This window comes from Falco cherrug, chromosome 7 (assembly GCF_023634085.1).
Source record: "Falco cherrug isolate bFalChe1 chromosome 7, bFalChe1.pri, whole genome shotgun sequence".
Classification (NCBI taxonomy): domain Eukaryota; kingdom Metazoa; phylum Chordata; class Aves; order Falconiformes; family Falconidae; genus Falco; species Falco cherrug.
In genome coordinates, this window is record NC_073703.1 from 16324924 (window position 1) to 16347530 (window position 22607).

The window sequence follows — 22607 nt, forward strand, 5'->3', positions numbered from 1 at the left end:
CACTGTTAAAAAGGGAATTTTAATCATAAATTTTACATCTTCAATTCTATACCTTGTTACTTTTCTTCCCACAATCCATTTACTAAACACAACTTCATGTATATTCAATATTTAGTAACGCCATTATTCCCGTTTTCCTTGTACTCGGGCTGGATTTTGCTTTTCATTTTGAAACAGTTCACTGGACTTGCCAAATTTTGAAGCTTTCTGCTTTTCTTCTATTTAAACAACTATTTCCATCCCCATGATTTTTAACAGCTGTCTATTTTTGTCCAAAAAGAAATGTTCATCAGTGGAAAAGTATTAAGTGACAAAAGTATATGTACACAAAATTTCGTTATTTAGGCGTTTATCCTAGATCATAATCACCGAGTAGAAAATGACTGCAGATAAGATGATTGCAACTGGAAGTTATAAATAGTCCTTGCTGAGCACATGACCACGGAATAATCAATGTACATTAGATATAATTATCGGCTGAACAACAGGGGGAAAACAAAAGCCAAGTCTGCGCTAACCACGTGCCAGCTGCAATCCTGAACAGCTATTCTTTTAAGAAGATGAGAACGGCCTGTATAATTGAAGTGTGTTTATACAAAGGCACCTGATCTCCCTTTTAGGCACACTCCAAACCACCATCAGTGAACAGAAATATAACGAGAGACCCCCATGCGTTTATCATATCGCTTTAAATAATCTATTTAGTCAAACACGGCTCCCATACCTGACGTTTTAAAATATATTCATCTGCCAAAATGTACAGGGTATATCATTAAGCTCCCGTTCTCCCACGTGTACAAATTCTTATCTCTTAGACTGTAGGAAAGCATAGCAAGAACAGACTGCGAAGACCGTAACTCAAACCTCGCATCAATCGGCTGCTCCTTCAGTAAATCAAAAGCAAAGCTGACCGTCGTGTCCTTGGTGTCGGTGACGTACAGAACGCCGCACGCTATGAATGCGTTCCCAGCCTTGGACTTCGGGTATGTGGTATTGATATGCCGAATGACTGAAAACGTTTCTTCATCAACATGTGCTACTATAATATTTTCATCAGTGCTTGAGGCATATATAATCCAAAGCCCCTTCTCATCCACTGCTACGTTGAAATACGTCTTCGAGTTAGAAAAGAGGTAGTTACGACCATGGTATAAGGCATTTTCAATTAGCAGTGCGCCCAGCGACGCTTTGTCAAGCCCAAGTCTGAAATGAGATAAAGTATTCGGTATGTTGTATTAAAACGTCGTGTTTACATGCGCTGGGTGGTTGAAGCAATTCAGAGTGCATTATTACAGATAGAAGCATTGTTGAAAATACTTGGGTTCAAGGACCATTCTGATGTCTTTTAAGTATTCCACTCAACGCACCTTCCAAAACGCTGGGAGATAATTCCAAATTAATAACCGACCTGAAAGGTGCACGAGAACCTGAACTCCCTTCAGTAGGTTTCACTTTATTTAGTCTACGAGCTTTATTATCACTGGGATGAAAGAAGCAACTGAAGGGAACGGGTATGAAAAAGAATCAGATGCCAGGTGAAGGCCCAACTTGTGAAATGAGAGCTGTGCAGAAGTTTGCTTTCTACTAGGTGGGAACTAAAGGGAGAAAATGGGATTGACCAAACCGGCATGAATTCTGGGCAGGTTCACCTAAACTTACAGTTCCTCTTTTTAAAACAGTTCAGATAATGCAGTGATTTGCTCAAGTAAACATCAAAGGAATAAAAATTCCACGTCTGCAGAGCCAAAATTCTGACCTCATGCTGGCCTCTGAATGTCTCATCTCTTATGTATAAAATTGTTTTTATTCCCTGAAATTCCTTAATGGCATGATAGTCTGAGGACAGCAGCATTGAGCAGCCAGACTGAGTTCCTCTACTAGTTTGAGAGGGTCATCAGCTACTATCAAGACACATTTTCGCTTGGCATTTAATCACTGAGTAACGCAGCGCTTTAGCAGGAGGATGCTTTATCCTAAGTAATGCCTTCTGTAACGAAGCACATCTCATCCTCTGACTTCCATCCAGCCGCATAGCTCTGTTCCTCGAATAGAGGAAAAACGTTACTCAATACAGGAATCTGCTGCAGTTACAAGAGTGCTCTGAAATGCCCAGTTTAATGACAGGCACATTTCAGATCTAGGAATTTACAATAGAAGGAAGATAATGGAGGAATAATTTTTCTGTGGGAGAGGCGCTGATAGCATATACTGGAAAAATCACCATAAGAAAAGTCAAGAGTAACTGTAACTAGATGATTCCCCCCCCAGCTTTTGTAAAATTCATGTCTGCAGCAACTCCACATTCCAGCAGCATGTGTGTAATAAAAGAAAAAAAAGGCTTCAAAGCTGGAGATCTCCGAGAAACATGTGCCAACCCAGTTCATCTGATAGTCGATTCACATCTGTAAATAACCTTGCGCAAGGGCAAGGGCTAGAAGGACAGCCCTTAGCAGGAGTAGTCACATCGAAGTGCAGATTTTCAGGGTTTTTTCTATTAAAAAAAGCCAAGATAAAAAGCATCTCAAGATTCATTAGAAACGTGCAAGATCTACAAGACAGAACACCCTGTCTTCCTCTTTTGTGTGGAAACCCTGAAAGGAGCAGAAAAGTGTGGTCTCATTCCTGAGGTTCTGTCCAGTCCCCCACTCAAGGACAGTCTGGCCTGGAACTCCAAATTGTTCAGGAATTCCTTAATCCTCTGGCTCCTTGGGGTAAATGACACAATATAGTGTAATATTTTCATCAGCTACAGGGAACTCAAACTACAAACACTTTTCTGATCACTAAGGTTAGTGCAGTCAACCGTAAGTATCAGAGGTGGGAAAGCATGTTATGAAACAAGGGAAGAATGCAGGAAGCAGTCATAATAACAGGGATCTGACCATCACGAGAAAACCTGCCAAAGGTCAGACAAACCTAGTTTTACCAGCTTTTAAGTATGAGAGGAAACTCCTTTTCAATATTTTTTCAACATTTGCAAAATGAACCAGCCAGGTCCTCACCTGTTTTTCCCATTACATCAATACAAAGACTCCCAGAAACTTTTCTCTGGTCCAAAAGTAAGGACTTCACTATCACAGAATTCACAGTGTCTCGTTCCACCTGTGCTGAAGGAATCTTTGAGGGAATCACTGAAAAGAACGGCCATGTCTCAGCAACTTCGTAGGTTTTGAAAATTCCACTTGTGTTCATCTGTACACGAAGGCATTTCCCAATTAACAGTACCCAAGCAAAGGTGAGGAACCTCTGTCCTACCACTGTGTGTGATCACAGAAATGGTCTTTTACCGATGTGTAAACGAAAAGCCCTAAAGGTATTTAAAGGAGGTTGCCAAAAAGTGAGCTTGTCTTTGGCAGAACAAATACTGTAGAACCCAAGCAGCTTGCTCACATTCCTTGGCATCCAAAAGAATATAGGAAGGCAGCACTCACACCTGCTGGTGAACAGACATCAAAGCACAGTGATGTTCTTGGCTCAGACATCAGAGCCGTGTAAGAGAACTTGAAAGCAGATGCAATCTTTGACTTGCCCTTGGACTGTCTGTCTTCGGCCCTTCCCACAAGATGAGATTTTGAGTTTGATTTGTATTGTCTCTGTCCTCAGTAGAAACTGAAGAAATAGAGACATAATTCCCAGTTCCGACGCAGGGAGATACACTGGGAGAGCCGTAGGGACTTCTTATCGCAAGGGAATCAAACAGTGGGATCACTCCTCCGTCTGGGAATGTGCAATTCACCAGGTCGCCATGTTCTCAGCTGGTGCCTTCGCGCATTCCTCTGCACGAGCAGCCCCAGCTCACCCCCTCCCAGCTCCGAACAGCGCTAGCCAAGGGCAAAGCCTGTGCACCAATCCAGCAAGGAGCTCGGCAAAGTCAAGTTCCACAAGTGGGCTGCAGTCACATAACCACTCATCCACGTCCCCCAGACTGCAGCTGAACCAATTCTTACTCTGACGCAGGTAGATGCACAGCTTATTTTTTTTAAATCAAATACTTTGTGCTGACCCCCAGAACCTTAGCCAGTTCCCATTCGTTTCTCGCAGTTACAAACGCAGCAAAGAATCCAAGTGCAAGAAGACCCACAGCAATGTAGCGTATAATAGAAACCCACTGGACCCCAAGGTAGCCAAAAGAAAAACCCGTTAATCTGGGGGCCCAGTTCTCCTACCACGTAGTAACTACTCACTTAAGACAGAGCTGAACAATGCTTAAAGAACTGACTGACACAGCAGAGTAATGGACCTGGACTACCCTCCCCGTTCCCCTCCTTCCACAGCACCTGCACAACAGATGGAAGGCCAGTGGCCCACGTTTTAGTTACAGATTGGAAAGAATTAGTTGTTTGTTCTGGAAAGAGTTCTGAACCATTCCCCCGTTCTTCCTGCTCCAGACAGGACCAAAAAGAAACTTAAAATGGTACAAGGAAAGTGGTCTGCTTCACCTCTGTCACTCTAACCCGTCTCCCCTCCTTCCACAGCATCCCTTGCCTTAAGCCAGCTGTTTGACTTACTTCAAAATGACATTGGTTCCTCCCTTTTGATAGTACAGATGATTGTTTTGTACTGCATGACCACATCCATGAAAGAATCCTGTGATGTTAATGGTCCTGTAGCTGTCATTCAGCAAGGCGTTGGAATTCTCATATTCCTTTATAGAGTTTCCTAAACGAAGGGGAAAACATGAAAAAAAGGGCTATTATTTAGTTCGTCTAATTTTGAACTTTTTTACCCTAAAATTCAGTCTCCACTGAAGATCAATCTCAATCAAATATCTGACAGACAACGATTGTATTTGTGTTTTCACTGATTCAACTTGCTAGTACCTGATAAAGCAGTCAGAGACACGCACAAAAAATATACCTATAGAGTTAGTGTCCAAGATCCTGCTTCCAACAGACCTGATGGGCCCTAATCCTGAACACAGTTGGTAAATAGACAGAAATATTCCCTTTTTCCACTTAGGTCCTGGAAATTTTCCTGCACAAAATGTAGCTTATGCAGCATCCGATTCATTTTCACGGCTAGCTAAAGGAAAAGGCAAAAAACTCCTAGCTACAATTTAGGGAAGTAAAGTCATAGGAAACTGTTGAAATAAAAGAGTAAAAAGGCATGAACAACAGGCACTTAAACTTGCATTGGTTAAAAAAACCCTAAAATTTTCAAAATCTGATGTTGACTCTGAGAATACCTAAATATACTGCAAATGTCTATAAGCACATGTATCGTCAAGTATTATACAGGTAATAGGAAAACACGCTGACAAAAAGATGTGGGTAAAAAACCCTATCGTACTTGATTAGAAGTATTAGTCTAGGTTGAAGCAATTCAGAAAGCAAAGTTAGTGTAACAACTGATTTTTTGATCAGTGAGCACTACTAGCGTACCTGAAAAATGCATGGTAAGCCAAATCCTTTCATCGCTTACGTTTGCGGGTTCCCGCATCCACGTTCCAAACGTTTGCTGTACACTGACAAAGTGAACAGGACTTCCTACAGATGTTATAACACATTCTAGTAGAAAAAAAAAAAACCACACATGTCCATTATCTGTGACATTAAACCAGTCAAGTAACAGTTAGTTGTGCTCTGTAGCAGGTTACCAGCTTTTTTTGAAGGACCAGGGGTTCTGTCTTCAGTTTTTCCAGCCAGGGTATCATCATTCGGTACAGCACCTGTCTCCCCTAAAGTTGAGAGGGAAAGGATAAAACACATCGTTTTTCTTTATTTGACGTGACAGAAGTGCCCATCAATGACTCTAGTAAAATGAAGGATTAACAACTGGGATTCCGTTTCATCTGGGAAAAAAGGCTTAGGTTGGTCTGGTCAAAAAACGAGATAAAAAAAGACTTGCTCTCACTTCTGCTAAGGAAATGAAGTATCCAGGCTGGTTTGTTTCCTTAAAGTTGTCAGGCTGACAGTCAACCAAGTAAATAATTTTGCTCAACAGATTTAATTCCTTAGCTGTGAATTTCTGAGTAGCTGCTTAGGCAGAGTTGTCCCTTTCCTTAGATAACTGAGACAGCTGGCAGCTGCCTGATCCAGCAGTAATACCAAAAATTCTTTCCTGGGAAGGAGCAGTGACTGATCTCAGAAGCTCCATGCCCAAATCGACATCCACCAGCAGAGAGGGTGTATTCTGCAGGCGACACTGGAACTTTTGTTTGTGCTGTTAATGCCCCAGACAGCAATAAAGTACGAACGCAGACACTGTGTACGTAATGCTTAGGAATGCAGGCCAGTCATCCATGCCATTAAAGAAGCAATATGAAAGACTTGAGGGAAATAATGCACTGTATTGTTTACACACCGAGCAATGGTTCACGTTTAGAAACAAACACCTGGAAACATTTTTCCCTGTCACTCAACAATTTAAAGAGTAACTAGTTGGATTTCCTCTTAGCTTTTACTGTTGAAACAATGCCTGAATGAAATTATTTATGGACCTTTTCCTCTAAACCTGGATACCTCTTCTGCCTCTAAAACAATGTGACACGTTTCAGTTTGCTTAGAATGAGTAACCAGAGAGAACGGTTCTCAGCTCTTTGCTGAAGATATCCTGACTTCATTGCAGCCTTGTTTCCCAATTCCATTCTTAACTTTCATCTCCTTACGCATTTCACACTGCTCGACATGCAGGCTGCAAATTCTTTTGGACATGCATTTTCATGGCTTCCTTCCAACCTCTTCTGGGACTTACAGGGCTATGATGAAGTTTAAATGAGATATGAAATAACTATCAAGTAATGCTGAAAGGGTACTGTGACATTCAGGAAAGAAAGGAAAAATTACACTGCATTGCTGTTTTCTCCTTTAGATTGTATCATCTCATTAACGCAGAAGGAAACTACTACAAGACACAGCAAGAACACCACATATTTCTCCTACCCATTTATCTAGGACATTTGGTGATACGACATTGAAAGCTTGTAAGTGATCGCAGCGTATCTCCAAAATAAGGCTGAGTCAATCCAACCACGGGAAGATAAATGCCTATAGCTAGAATCTAGCAATACTTCTAGATCCTTTTGCAGCTTCTGACCTCAAAATACTGTCAAAATATCTCACAAAAGGAATACCCTCAGAGCAAGTTATAAGTTGCAATGCACAATTTAATTTTCTTGGGCCGAGTCTAATAGATAGTTTACTGAATGAACAGTTCCCTATACAGTAGTTTATCTAAGACCATAGAACAGTCAAGGCCCAGGTCAGTGTTTGCAGCGAAGCTGAGTGCACTATTTGCATTTGAGAATATCTGCAGTACCCTCTGAGGACGTTCAGCTGCATGAAACAGAAAGTTCCTAAGATTAAAAAGAGAGTTTTCAATCACAGACTCCTAGTGAAACTTTCACTGCTTTCTTTCCATCAAAAAAAAAAAGATAAATATCCTACTGATTCCTACAATAAAATATTCCAGCTGAGAGCTAATGGAGTTTACAAGACATTAAAACTATTGATTTGGTCTGTCTGGGGAGGGTGGGAAGGATGGAGCGAGGTGATGTGGAGCAGGGATGTGTTGTTTCTTTTATAATTAGCTAATCGTACCATTGAGAACAAACCTACCTCAGCTTCCAACTAATTATTCTCTTCTCTTAAAGAAATAGTTTTACCTGATTCAAAATTCAATTTAAAGAAATCATTCTTGTATTCTTGTTTAATAAGTTAATTACAGTTGTAAATCAGCATGTGTATTCTCTTTTTCAAAGGGATATACGTATTTTATAACAAAAGCTATTTCATTCTTTGAATTTTGGTAATAAGGTCTCACAGCCTACTGACTCATAAAATGTAAGTGCTCATTGAGGAAGATCTCATCTTCACAGAGTTATTTGAGCATAACTCTCATTTGCTCACTGGGACTTATAATCCATCAGAAATCCATCAGATAGCTTATCCTCCACAGCACTTCACTCTGTTCCAACACTTGAAAAGAGGCTACCTGAGTAAATGGTCCAATTATGTCTTGTACAACAGTTCATGCATTTCTGAATTTTAAATGGAATGAGATTTCTACTCCAGCTATGTACTTCCCATTGTCAGGAGGCTCTTTGGGCTCTGTTCTGACACTTCAATACCCAGAATCTCTTGATTGAGGTTCTTAAATGCTACTACAATTACATGCTATATTAAAAATAAGGAGCGGAAATAATTGATATATGTTCTACCCACTATGAAATATTCGCTGGTTAAGAGCATTTATAATAATTATTACCAAAAAAAGATTTTTCATCTCAGCAAACTGTGCAGAATGATGGTGACATAAAAACGTATCACCCTGATAAGGGTGAGACATACAAATTGCTCTGCTAGTTTCACACTTAATAACCACACAAAGTTCTTGTGCTCCTTCCTTTCAGCGTGCCTATCAAGAAACTACAGTCCCAATTACAGAAGAAACCCCACTTTAGCAAACACTCTCGCAGATAACTTCCTTCTTTTCCAGAAATGTGAAAGATTAGTAACTGAGATATCCTTTGCTGTTCTTTCATAGGATCACTCTGACCTCTCTGAAGACAGGCGTCTCAGCTGGGAGGAAAATTCGTGCCAGAACTGTAAGGGTAGCAACGGTAACTGAGAGCCACGACCGTAAGGAGCACACCATCTCCAATGCCATGCCACTCAGGGGTACAGGACAAGGACAGCCAGACCTGCTATGTAGATCCAAACCCACAAGTTTCCTTCCTTTCTCAGGCTGGAGTAATCAAGAAGTACACCGCTGTTCTTGCACCAGCTTCTCTTTGCTTTCTTTCCATAATCAACTAATACCTTGGACCAAAACTTCCCAGTTATCACAACATCACAGTGTTTGTAGAACCCACGTTCCTCAGCATCCAGATCACCAGCTCCCCTCCCCTTCCACTGCTAATTCTGCATTGGCCAAAATGAAGGCTCTCCTCTGCCAGTATGTAGTAAGTGCTTTGAAATGCAAGTCTCAAAACCAGGTATTTTTTTTAGAGAGACAGTTTTCAGGGACGTATGATAACATTTTTGGCCAAAATATTCAGAAGTCCAGCAACTTCAGACACACATCTTGAAATAATTTTAAAACAAGGCTGCTGATCTTCACAACAAAATGAGTAAGAACATCCTTCATTTCCAAGCACCAGCTTTCCCAGCTGCACCCATTCCCCCTGCCCCCACGTGCCTGAACTGGCACCGAAAAGCCTTTAGAAAAATCACACCGTCATTTAACACTTCTAATTCAGAACAGAATTGTTTAGAGCATTAGAGAGATCGAGGATCACAGAGATTACTTTTTCTTTTCAATGTTGCTGAAAATGATGTTGATTACAAAAGTTGCAAATACTTTTTTCACATAGTCTCAATGTTCCTGTTAACCTCTTAGAAGTTACTCCCGCTCAAACAGGCAAAAAGAAATTCAAGCCTATCTGAAATAATCCCATTTTAAATTAATTTTTTCTATGATAAATATAAATGCCTATAAAAATATAGTAATAAATGCGTTTACTATAGAATATAGAATATTAATTTAGTCTCTGGTATCTCATTGACACCAGCACTTTCTTCCACAAAGTATTTAGCTATTATTGATATATTTAAATCCATATAAACTTCAGGCATGGAAAAACACGCTCGATAGGCTATATCTGTCAATGTATTTACAAAATACACTGTTCAGGATAGCAGAGTACATCCAGCCAGTCACCTGGTAGAGGAGGGGATAAATGCCAACTAACTTTATACATGCTCCACACAGCAGAGGCAGCACTCATGAGAAAATACACACGGGCACATGCATACACACACACGGATTCTATCCGAGGCACAATTTTAATCTATTTCAGAAAAAGATGTTCTAAAACATGGACAGAATTGTGACGTGAACACTGATGTGTTTTTTTTCAACAATCCACAATACCAAGTTAAATCTATGAGGATTTACTAGTATCCAGCACAACAGAAAATCATGCCAGAGATCTCTCATGGCAAATTCTTAATTACGTCAGCACTCTAATAATCAGTGACTTTAATAAAAAAAAGTGTGACAGGTGCTACACTTCAGCATATGGTCTATGGCATGGCAGTCTGGATACTCATATTTTGGTTCTAACAGGTTCTGTCATGCAATTTGCAGCCACAGTCTGAAGGGAGTCTAGTCTGTCTTTAATTTTTCTTTTCTAAATATTACAATTAGTCATATATATCTCACCAACACAGCTACAGTGAAGGAAAAAAAGGTGGCTCATGATCCACTCGTCATTTGGGATACAGTCATGATAAACAGCAACAACAGAAAAGAACTCAAGCTCATCCTGCTCCAAAACTTACATTTTCAAATGGATGCAAAGTCTCAGAGAACTCTTTTGTATTCCTCCAGCTTTTAGAAGTCTTAGCTAGTTCAAGGGGCTTCAATTCTGCCAATGACCAGGCGTTTCATTTTGTAGAATAGTCAGATGGAGCCTGGTTAACAAGTGTTACATCTACACTTAAAATCAAAATTTAGCATTTAAAACCTAAACGTTTCAACTGCTTTTCTCTTACTTTCCAAATATACCTCATCTAACAGAAAACGCCATGTGTAATACTTTGCTCAAGCATTAGCAAAGCACAATTAAAAGACTAACATTATACTGGAGATAGCTTACTGCCTTATCCAAATTACAGTTCAGCAAAACACCTAAGCACACGCTCAGCTGTAAGTTTGTGCAGTTTTACTGACAGCAGCAAAATTAAACACATGCTTACTGTTTGGTAAGACTTGGAGCAATGACTTTAATCTTCAATCAGTTTGTAATACTAAGAAGAACACTGGAAAGAACTGACCTGTGCATTTGCTGCTGTAGATGTTGTCCTGCAGCTGTGCTTTACATTTACCTTTACGTTTTCCTGGAGGACCTGGGGGTCCAGGGGGGCCTGGGGGTCCAGGTTCACCTTTTGCACCTATGTACAAAACAGAGTATAACGTCACAGGCCCTGCAGGCAACAGGCAACCTGCAGATAACTCTATGTGTCCACACGATGGACTTTGAGAGATCTCCAAAACAACCTCTCTCTTCTCAAGAAGTTTCTGCGTACAGAAATACGGTGCAATAAACAAACTGGGATGCTGCCTGTTAGAAGGTGAACCACACAGAACTTCACAAGTTGTAAGACAAATGCAATTTATCTGTCTGGATTACAGGCATACTGGAGCATTACAAAGCACCATTGCCTTTTACTTACTGTATTCTAAGACCTCAACTTCAAGCGCTACAGTGCTATACCTTTATACAGCTTGTATTTGTGGCCATTTCATGTATTCCTCAGTGGAAATCTGCCCCTCATTTTCTAATAGAAAAACAAAGTTTCACTGCAAGAAAGAGCAGGGGGAGGTCAACTGTCTGGAAGTGTACTGGAAAGGGTGGAATTTATGTACACTTCAACACAAAGCCCAAGCAGAAAAGTCTTTGTCAAGACTTACATTAAAAAGCGAGCATAATATCCTAGGGCAGCGCAATACTCAAACTTCACTGTGGGTAACATGTTTATGCTGGTTAGTCCTGCCCCTGCAGATTACATTCATGCTTCAGAAGCAGAGTTTATCTTTTTCTGTCAAGCACACTGTTGCAAGAGAACTCCTAAGAGCACTTCCTCCTACCTTCTAATATTACATCATTGTTTGCATCCCCTTTTTCACCCTTTGCTCCTCTTGCACCTTTTCCTCCTGGCATACCATCCTTGCCAGGTAAACCCATTTCTCCAGGTTCTCCTTTCTGTCCTTGATCACCTTTTGGTCCTGGTACACCTAGAAATAAAAAGCATGTCAGTACCAAGAACGCTTGTCTCAATATTAAACATTAATCAATGTATTTTTTTAATGCAAAACTTATTTACTCTAGTTGGTTCTTTTTTTCACCTGTATTTAACTGGGTAGCTGTAATTTGGTCTGATTTCAAAACAACATTGTAACCTAATATGAAGGGAAACTGTGTACAATCCGTCTGGTGCAAATAATACGTTCTTTACTTAGTGATCTCTGAGTTTTGATCATGAAATACACTGGGCCTCATTAACAACGGCTGGAGAATTTCTGGGTAAGTAGGAATACTAAGGGAAGATGTGAAGTACTATATTTATTTCACATTTGTAAGATATTAAAGGGCACTTTTATGGTCCCTCCAGACTTTTTCTTAAAGCAATTACACACTAACATTACAGCAGACATTGCACTTTTAACATTTTCCACTGTCTCAACAGATCATAGACACAGCTACCTAGTAACATTCTCCCATGACTGCTGTAACACTCCCTCTACACTTGTTAGAAGCACGATCAGTCCACATTTTGCACTTGATCACTTAGTAAAGTAACATATTTGACAAGGTAGTCCTTTGTCCTGTGTGATTCAATTTTGCAATAAAGAAAACAATGATTTAGTTTTGCAATAAAGGAAACAACAGTGTGTTTGTACAACTGACACATCAAAACCTTGCACCCTCTACTTTTGTGGCAGTTAGTATTTTCTTGCTTTAGGAGAGAGAAACATAACAGTTGTACAAACAGAAATGTCAATGTTCTTGCAGGTGTAGGTTTTCAAATAAATTACATTTGTTAATACTTGAGAAGACAATGCTTGGTTTCCTATATATGGTTTTAATATTCAAATTGATTTAGTGAAATCAGAAACAGAATTACAGTTTTGGGGTGAAACCTGCAACATGTCTTGAGCACAACTGCCACCTGACTTTCTGAAGACCGGTTGTTACTTTCATCTCCAATTTTAAAAATTTGTGGAGAACACTGAAGCGACAGAACATGTAGTGTCTCAAGACACAGTACGCAATCGTTCCCCTTGTACCTGCCAGCAAGCCCACACAGCTAGGTGCAAAATCCAGAATAATAGATGGGCCACTACAAGTACCAAGCTGCTAACATCGGTCTGTCTACTCATCAACATACCCCTCCTCTTCTCTGCACCCTCTCAGCTCTACCATTCCGATGCCCTTTTGTCTCCTTACCCTCTTACCATGCAAGCCCACTGCTTTTTCACCCTACCTTGAAAGCACCAGTTATCCATCCATGCTTGCACGTAGCTATTGTGCATCATTAACTCAGCGGATAAACTGGTTACTGTTTTACAGCCCCACAGTAGTTGGCAGGCTCGGGGTGCGGTAACTGCCTACCTGCTATCTCAGCCACTGCACGCTGATCGGTCGAACCTAGCATGCCAGGGCTACCCCTGTGCTCTCCAGTCAGCCTTTGCCCTGGCCCATTCCTCGCCTGCTGATGAGCTGGACAGATAAGAGACGATGGCACTTCTGCTTCTGCTTCTCTCTGTTCTTAGCAGAAACGTGGCATGGCGAAAGCAGTAAGGCCAAATAGTTTCTTGGGGGCTAAACACAGAACTGCCCCATGTGTGTCAGCTACATTATATAGTACCCTAGAGACCCCACTGCATTACCAAGTTTACTGGAGACTAAAAAAAAAAAAAAGCTGCTCCAAGAGTTTCCAGCCTAAATGGACAACATAGAAAAGAAGCAAAATATGGAAATATACTGCTCTGCCATAGTATTATGAATCTGGAACCAAAACTATGGTAACATATAACAACTTCTACCCACCCCCAAACTCTGGCTTTCTTTTTTTAAGACATCTGAAGTCAAAGGGCCATTATGTTGGCAGGTTGAGGGAATGGAAATATACCTACAATAACAGTATTCACTAGCAAGTTCAGAATACTGAGATTCAACTGGGTGCACGCCACAGCTTTGATCTATGTATACCATCTTCCTCACTGTGGAAGTAGTCTGGAGTAACCTTCCAAAGCTCGGTGTAAGATAATGAATGCTACAGAATTTTGCAACATGCAGCTTCTTTTTAAACATTGATACCCTTCCCCCTGTACAAAGCTCTGAAAGCAACTAAGTCTGAATATAATAGTAAGAAAGGATTATTTTTTAAACAATCACCAAAAAAAAATATATACCTATTTTTCCTCTTTTTCCATTTATTCCTGGTTCTCCCTTTTGTCCTGGTATACCTGGGAGTCCATCTGATCCATTGTGGCCAGGCAGTCCATCAAGTCCAGGAGGCCCTGAACAAATCAAACAGCATAACTGAATTTTCACTGTTAAATGCAATTTATCCTAAGTCTACTATGCTTACGTATAGTATATTTATATGTGTATATATATTCCTTTGGCATACAAAATCCTCTAATTGGCCATTATGTTCTCCCTGCCAATTCTCCTTACAAAAAAAAAAAAAAAAAAGACCCAAGGAAAAAAAAAACCAAACAACAAAACCCACCATCAAACCAAACTAAAAACACCCTGCCACAACAAAAAAACAAACTATAAATCAAACTTAAAGGTAAGGTGCTTGTTTGCCCTGGCCTTAGCGTAAGAAAACTGACCGAAATGAATACTGCACACATTTTGCGCTAAAGGCCAGCACAGATCAGCCTTTTGGATCCCACTTCAAGGTCAAACACAGTGGAACTCATCCTATTTCAGAATTTGGCAGTGACTATAACATCTTCCACAAGCCACATAAGCTTTAATATTGCTTGTGATGTTGGCAGGACTCATGTAGCACAAAAAAAGCATTACCTACTTGTCCAGAACACCGTAGTGCCAAACCATGATCTGTCGATAGAGAAGACAACTGCTCCCTCTTCGTCACTATTTGAACCCCCACAAACAAAACGTGCCTGATACTTTTCTCATACAGAGAATTATTCTAAGCAGACCCACAGCTAACGAAGCACAGAAAGCAAGCAAGTAACTGTTCACATAGCCTAGCAACCACATGAGTGAGAACAGAAAGAGACAATTAAGTAAGAAAGGAGGAAGAGTTATGGGGGAGTTGGGAGGATGGAATTAGTAACCACCATTTTCCAAGGAGGTGTTTTTAGTGTTGAATTATAGTATCAGTTTACTCGGGTTTATTTTTTATGTATATACACTCATCTTTTCAGCTAAATGCTACTTACGCTCCTAATTTCCTCTGGCTTTGATCAAATATGTTTCAGTAAATGTGAAACTCTTCTATTCCCTCCACGGGAAAAGTATAATGTCTACAACCTCCCCCTTCTCAGAAGGGGCATGAGTTGACCCAAATACAAAAATTATAAAGGCAGACAGGCATTCAACCCTCCCTCATTCTAATTAGCAATGGAAGTGTATTCTATTAAAGATACATTTCTCCATTTCAACATGTTGTACCAGCATCTGTTTCAATTACCCAAAAATGTTACCACAATTGTCTTACCTGGGGGACCTGGGGGGCCTACAACAAGAACAAGGAAAAGAACACAAGAAAGAAGAAATGGTGAGTTTAGCCTAGCAAGAAAACAAAAAGCCATTCCAAATTTAATTGATTACCATCAGATCAGAACAGTAAATGGGGAGGAAAGCCCCTCAAATTTCAAAATGAACACCTATGGATTTAACTGCTTTGTATTATAAATAACTATTTGAGCATTAGCATAAAGTCAGACTCACTGGAAGAGTGTCCTTAAAAGTGATTACATATAAACATAACTTTTTGCAAATTTCATCTGATAATGGTTTGACAAACAACCACCTCGACAATGTAATCTCCCTGTCAGAGGCTAAGGTGCCTTTACAATGCCACGGATGCAAGGCAGCTAGCACTCGGTACAATTCCGTACATGTGTTCTCCATATCCCATTATAGCAGAAGAAGAATAGCTTTGCAATACTGGTGAATGTCACAATTAAAAACCCTGTTGAAAAGACACATTAAAAATACATGCTACACTTCTCTGCTTTACAGAGATTTCTTAGCAGTTCAGGATTCAAACTATTTAAATAGGAAAAAAAACACAAACCACCAAAACTCTATCACTCCTGTTAACTGTCTCTAAATCACAATCAGGCTTTTCACATGTAATTGTTCTCCAGACTGGACCAAGCTCCCCACAGAACCTGGCTGGTGTATTAGAAATCAGACTTGCTCCTGTTATTCAGCAATATGTAATACAATAAAACCTATCTCACTCTGACTGAGTTCAGGTATGGGGCCTTAACTAGAAGAAAGCATAGCAGGCAAGAATGAAGCAACAGTAAACCAGAAAATGTTTCTGTAACAAGATCTATCTTATGTGAACTCCAATACACGTTAAAAAAAAAAAACCACACACAAAAAAAAAACACCAACAAAACCTTGCAATTAAAGAACAAAATTAGTTCTGTGAACATTTTTATCCAGCCAACAAAGTACTATCTTCTTTCGACAAAACTCTCTACAACAGAAAATAACAGTAATTACCAGATTTCCCTAAAGATGACAGTTTTCAGCATTAATTAGCATTATGAGTAAAGCAAAAACCATTTTATAATACCATTACAGCAATTATCCCTTTTCATCAGTATAGGCAGTACCATCAGTTAACATCTTTCTGCCAATCTTCCAGTAAACCACCATCTTTTCCACGCTACAATGTTACGCCCATTAGTGCGCTCAATTACTTCCTCACCTCAAAAACTGAGGATCTTGATTACCTTTGTATGAGCATAAGACAAATAAGAAATGTGCTTGAAAAGGAGCAAATGTAGAGGCCTATAGCAGAGAAAGCCACTAACAGAGACAAAGTGTAATAGTGTCAAGAGAGTAAAAAGGTGCAGGAGGCACCAAGTAGTGTGAATTCAGAACTCTGGAGCCCAAAGAAACAAACTTCTAAGTCATCTGTAGTTCAGCCTCAGTTGAAATCAGAACTGATCTACAGTTTCAGAAGTAGTATTTAGCATCTGTGTATACTACGGTAATTCTCATTTATGTTGAAATCAGTTGAGCCAAACAGACCTTTTAGCAGTGTGAAAATACAAACCAGACAGCAAGTGAAGCGTCTTCTTAAACTCATAAAAAGCAGCTTATTTCTAATCTTCTCATTTCCAAAAAGAACACATGACTCTACTACAGACTTCAAAGCTGGATCACAGCCCTTATATTGGCTACGACCTAACATTCTCTTCACCAAATCACATAGAAAATTCTCACAGCTCCTCTTGTCCTAGCCATCAGCCGTTCCAGCTTCTCACTGGTGGCATGTGAAACCCAACGTCATGCTACCGTGGTCCAATGCAGATGGGAACAAATACGTTGCTCATCTAAGTCCCACTACTCCACAGCAGTTACAATGGAAGCAAGTTTCTATATCCTATACATTCATCCCATAACAGCCTTGAAGTGTGGGGACATACACAAAAATACCAAAACTAAACCTCAACTAGCATTTTAAACATCCAATTCTCTAAGATTTGCTACTGAAAATACATGGGAAAGAAACAGCTCGAAGGAACATCAACTGAGCTCCTTAAATTCCAGCATTTCCATTAAAAAGGTATAGATAAGTCCCTAAGTAGCACCTATTATCTTTTTTAAATAAATAATCCAATTGATATGTAAATTCTGATAGAGTAAATAGTATAGTTCTTTGATGTAGTCATTGACCTCAAGTTCTTTGAAAACACTGGAATTCTGTGCTCCTGAAGGTAACATAGGTGTAATGCTTAAGGCAGTAAACATACCTGTTAAGCATATCCCTTTTGTGCTGTTACATAAATCCACCATCACTCGGACCTAATATTGCAAAGAGAGTAAAGTTGAAAACAATCCACGCCACAAAAGTATCTACTTTACTTTGCCTATAGAAATAATTCCAAAACCAAAGATGCAACCAGCCACTCTGTGCTTGTAAGAATAAACCATTTAGAACTACCTTAACACTGTGACAGCACCCATCTCTTCAGGCACCGATTCTCTCATGTGAATCGGTCAATATGCCTCATTTTAAACCTTACTGAAAATACGAAGAAAATATTGGGCAGACAACACTATACACCAAGTAGGCACTAAAGTTCACACATTACTGTAAAACATGTGTGGTTGTCCATGCACTGACTCTGTTAGTGGAAGGTATTAAAAGCCAACATCATCCAATAAAAATTATGTTCAAGTTTATTTTATATTCATATCAAAGGATGGATACTTTTCCAACATAGCATATCCAGTGAGAAAGATGACCTCTGTTCCAAGAAAGCATTTTCTTATCTTGGAATAAGCAAGATCTGTGGATTTGGAATGGACCTTTGTCCATTCGAAATACTTCATCCCAACACTGACAGACTTTATAAAAACCAAGATGGAAGAGACATTCATACAGATGCTTTTAATCTAGAATAGACTACAATTTATCAATTAAAGAGTCAGCTTTACAAAATACACGGGGTTCGGCTGGGCAAACATTCACATTACATGTCCGCATGCTGAGAGTCAACACTCTAAAAATGTTTTGCAACTCACCAAAACATCCAGCAGAAATGAGAATATTACAAACACAAGCATTGGAAGTGCCTCAGCCCTTTATGGGAAAGTCTAACGCTTATAGTCAGAAAAAGATCATCATTTCAGGGCTGTGCAATACATGATCATTAAAGAACTATTTACCCAGAGTTGCACATTTATTCACCGTTGTATAATAGCTCTATTTACAAATAATGCAATGCACTAGTCCCAAGACAGAACAAACAAGTTCAAGTCAATCCGAAAGGCAGACTTATGTTTAATCGTAGCAAGCTTATTTGCCATGGTCAATCTTTATTTTTAAAATCAATGCATCATTAGCTTCAAGTGACAAATGTAACTAACTCAAATAAAGGACAATTATTTTGATGGCACGTATTATTTTTTGATGGCAAAATCAAACTATATTTGACTCTGGATTTTAATTCTATCAGATACATATGGAGAATTTACTGGATTCCAGACTGTATTGGAACAGCTCTTATAGTTAGAGGTTTTGGACTCAATTAGCTGAGAAGAGCTAGCTGGTTTTAAATATCAGAATTTGCTTTTTCTCTTTCCCCTCATGCCCCTCAAACACACTTGACTTTACCCTGTGATTTGTGAAAAATACACATTCTCCACGTGTTCTCTAATTCAAACTGCATTTTAATCTGGATGGTTTTGTTGAGGTTGCTGAAGTGATTACAGCTTGCTTTGGGGCCCTCCAATTACCTCAGCAGCATTATTTTTACCAATCAGTGCAATTCAGGTGACAATTAAAAAACATGGCATTCAAGAAGCGAGTGCATTATAGCAAGTAGCCTACAACAGAGCCTCCAGCTTAATTATGAAAGATGAGTACACCAGTCATCCAATCAGCCAGCATCACCTTTGCCATGAAGAAAAGCTACAGAGAAAAGTATTATATAAATACTAAAAGCTTAGTTTTCTCATGAGGGAAAGGTGAAAAAAAGAAGGAAAAAAAAAAAAAAGACAACCTAAACTACGAAGGAGCTACTCAGATAATTAGATATCCATAAGCTACCACCTCTTGCACTGTCTTAAATCTCACTTTCAAACTTACTGGACTGTTACCCTCTCATGAGCCTATCTACACCATCACATTTGCCAATTTCCTATTTTTGTCCTCTTACAAAATAAATAGGTATAATTTATTATATGTATAAATAAACAAAAGGCCCAAAACAAAAAATATACTCACTTTATTTAACCTAAAATACGGGGTTTGATGCCTAAAGTTATTTCAAAAGTTCTTAAACAGTGGCCACGAGAGCTCTACCCTGACCTTGTTGTGCAGAGCAGTAGGACACCGATACCTGCAGCACACGCCTGCAGAAATCCGTGCCTGCCCCACAGCAGAGATCCTGCTCAGACAAAACCTCCATTCAGGGCCCACATTCAGCAGAGGCTGGAATATCGTTCTAAGGCCCACCAGTGTAGCAGAGAACATCTCACCAACTATAAGGAACTTTGTCTCATGCTACAAAAAGTATTCAAGTCTTCGTTTTACATTAGTGGGAGTTAGATCCACAATACAAAAATGCAGGAGTGGGAGGGGAGGTTCTTGAAAATTTTTCTAAGGATTTTTTTCCCCTTGAGCAAGTGGGTCTGCACATAGTTACACAGTCTTCTGAGCAGCAACCAGGATGAAAAATACTTGATGGAAATTTTGTAAGAAAAAAAAGGCACAAAAAGACCCCAAGCAACCTCCTGCAAGGATACATCCATTTAAATGAAGCACACTGCACACAGCAGCATCACAGTGGTGATTTACATGGAGGAGCTGCACAAGAGAATAGCCTTGCTGCATGCCGTTGAAGTATACACCGTAACACTTGGTGATATTTGGAGAGAGCAATAAAATTAATTTAATCCATATGTGCTACCTAATGACAGCAGAGCGGTGTATTTAACTACCCCTGTGAAAACTATCTGGAAGTGCAGCTGCCACTGCTGGTTCAAGGCTGAGCACCTAACAGCAAATGGCACTAACAGCGTCATAACTATCCCTGCCAGGATCTGAACCTCTTCTCCCATAAATTTATTTCTGGATCCCTTAGACTCAAAGAACAACCCCATCGGATGGAACAAAATAAGCCCAAACACAAAGATGATTTCTTAAAAGAAAAAGGAAGAAGTTTTGACTGAGTGTTTTGATGAAAAGCTTAGATACAGCACACAAAAATATTTTGCGGGAGCAGCAATCTTTTTTTAATGTTACCTGATGCAAAAAAATCTAAAGAAAACGTATTTCTTCCAATTTTTATGGCATATCTTTCTAGAAAGCCATTTAAGTTTTTTAATTTGAAATAAACCTGCTCAGAAACAGTAACTTGAGAATTATGGTTCAAAAAATAGCGATTTATATTCCACTTTGCCCTAAAATAATGTTTATTCCCCCCCCCCCCCCCCCGAATTACCACAGGGCTGAAATATGTATTATTTGTGTTATTTTTAAGACCATTCTGACTTAAATGACCTTAGCTAAATATGATTAAACAAATAAGTAAAAATTGTTATTTATTCTAAAACCGCAAACAACTGCATTACTAAAACTCTAGGCTACAAACCCCTACATTCTACAACCTCATTAGCTCTATATGTTAATGGCGATGTTATCGCTGGAAAATCATCATTGCAAGGGTTTATTAACAAAACTGCCAGCGGAACATTGCTGAAAAGGTAATTTCTGTCAGTATTTTTTTATTATTTAGTGAGGGTTACATCTAGTTACACCAGGCAGAGCTGGAGCGAGCTCCCTGGGCAGGCTCAGGCCTTCCCGGGACAGGCCCTCGGCTCAGGTGGCCGCAAGAGCAGCATTTTTCTTGTATTTCTTCCGACTCAGAACTTAAAAGCTTTTCAATGGGACCAGAACGTTTCAACTCTATGGCCTGTCTCAGAGTTCAAGGGCACGGCCCAGCCGCTGCCAGCAAGGCCGCTCCCGCCAGCGCAGGGCGGGCGCCCCGGCCGCTCCCCTCAGGCGTCCCGGCAGGGAGGCGGCTCCCCGCGGCCGGCCCGGCTGCTCCGCCAGGACCGGGCGCCCCAGGAGCGGCCAGGCCCCCACGATACGGCCAGAGACACGCGTGGGGCGCCGCTGGTGGCGCAGAGATTTAACGCCCTCGGAAGCTGGCAGGCGGGCTTTTTATTGCAACTCATCTTGGGGAAGTTCCTCAAGTCCACGCCACTAAGAGCGGCTCCGCTCCATCCCTCCGTACGAGCGTCGCTGCAAGCGTGGCCCTAAGCCGCATGGCCCGCCCGCCGTGAGCGCCTCGGCACCGCGGGGGGCGGCAGGAGCCGAGCGGCCCCGGGCCCCGGGCGGCTGCCGCCGCAGCGGGAACATCCCGGCGAGGGGACGGTGCGCACCCAGCGCGCTCCTCGGGCCAGGCCTCGGCTCGGCGCGCCGCCCCGCACCCGCTCCAGCCCCCGGGGCCACGGCCGTCCTCGGCGCCGGGCCCCCGGCCCTGCTGGGCCCCCCGTGGGCTGGGCCCGCCCCCCCCCTCCCCGGTCCCCCCTCCCCGCCCCGCCGGGCCGGGCGCCTCCGCCCTACCGGCACCATGGAGTAGGTCATCATCATGAGCATCTCGTCGTTCTCGGCGCGCACGTGCCCGCGGGCGCGCTCCCCGCGGCGGCTCCGCTTGCTGCGGGGGGGCGCGGGGCCGGCCCCCAGCAGGTCCCGCACGGAGCCGTTGCCCGCGGCCGGCCGCGCCGCCTCCAGCTCCCGCAGCGCCGCGCCCAGCTCCCGCCACTGCGCCAGCAGGAAGAGCGTCCCGGCGGCGCTGAGCGCCGAGAGCAGCCCCACGGCCGCCAGCGCGCCCCGCAGCGCCCGCCCGCCCGCCGCCTCCATCGCTGCGGCCGGCTGCGCCCCGGCCCGCCGCCGGGGAGGGCTTTATGCCCCGCGCCCGGCGCCGTGGGCCGCCGGCTGGGCGGGGGGGAGTGGCGGCGCCGCCGGGAGCCGGGGAGAGCGGCAGGGGCTGGGGGCGAGGGGGGAGCGCCGCACGGGCAGCCCGGCCGCCCCCGCCCCGCTGCCGGCACCCCGGGCACGCCGCCCCCAGCACAGCCGGCGGGACGGGCGGGCTGCGCCCGGGCACTCCCAGGCACCTTCTCAAGGGCCCGACCCGCACGGGGCTGCCCCAGGCATCGGGGCTCTCGTTACTGTGCGCTCCCCAAGGCTGCAGGGCTGGCGGTAAAGGATGCTGCTCAGTAACCCCCCTCTGTACACACACCGACACGCTGCAGCCCCTGAAAGCACTTTGCGATTTTTAAGAACATCCTATGTCGTTCACTAATCGCACTTCACCTGTTGTCTTAGATTTTCAAGCACGGACTTTTCCCCCAAGTTGTT

At 41.9% G+C, this 22607-nt stretch overlaps 1 protein-coding gene across 1 annotated transcript; it reads right to left on the bottom strand.

Annotated features, from left to right (window-relative positions):
• Positions 1-22234, bottom strand: GLDN (gliomedin). Its single transcript, XM_055715399.1, has 10 exons — positions 21813-22234; positions 17488-17539; positions 15207-15224; positions 13921-14028; positions 11593-11739; positions 10779-10895; positions 5597-5677; positions 5382-5507; positions 4509-4659; positions 1-1203 (listed from the first exon to the last, which is right to left on the bottom strand). Exons 1-10 carry the CDS (start codon positions 22107-22109, stop codon positions 744-746), a joined length of 1557 nt encoding a protein of 518 aa, XP_055571374.1. The 5' UTR covers positions 22110-22234; the 3' UTR covers positions 1-743.
• Positions 22235-22607: the final 373 nt, after the last annotated feature.

Bases quoted from the DNA above. Each gene is read 5' to 3' on its own strand.
- GLDN (XM_055715399.1), bottom strand. From the start codon at position 22,109: ATGGAGGCGGCGGGCGGGCGGGCGCTGCGGGGCGCGCTGGCGGCCGTG. The intron at 5,508-5,596 runs GTAACCTGCTAC...TTTTTCTACTAG, and splicing joins TGGTCCTTCAAAAAAAGCTG to AATGTGTTATAACATCTGTA. The intron at 4,660-5,381 runs GTACGCTAGTAG...CCCTTCGTTTAG, and splicing joins GCTTACCATGCATTTTTCAG to GAAACTCTATAAAGGAATAT.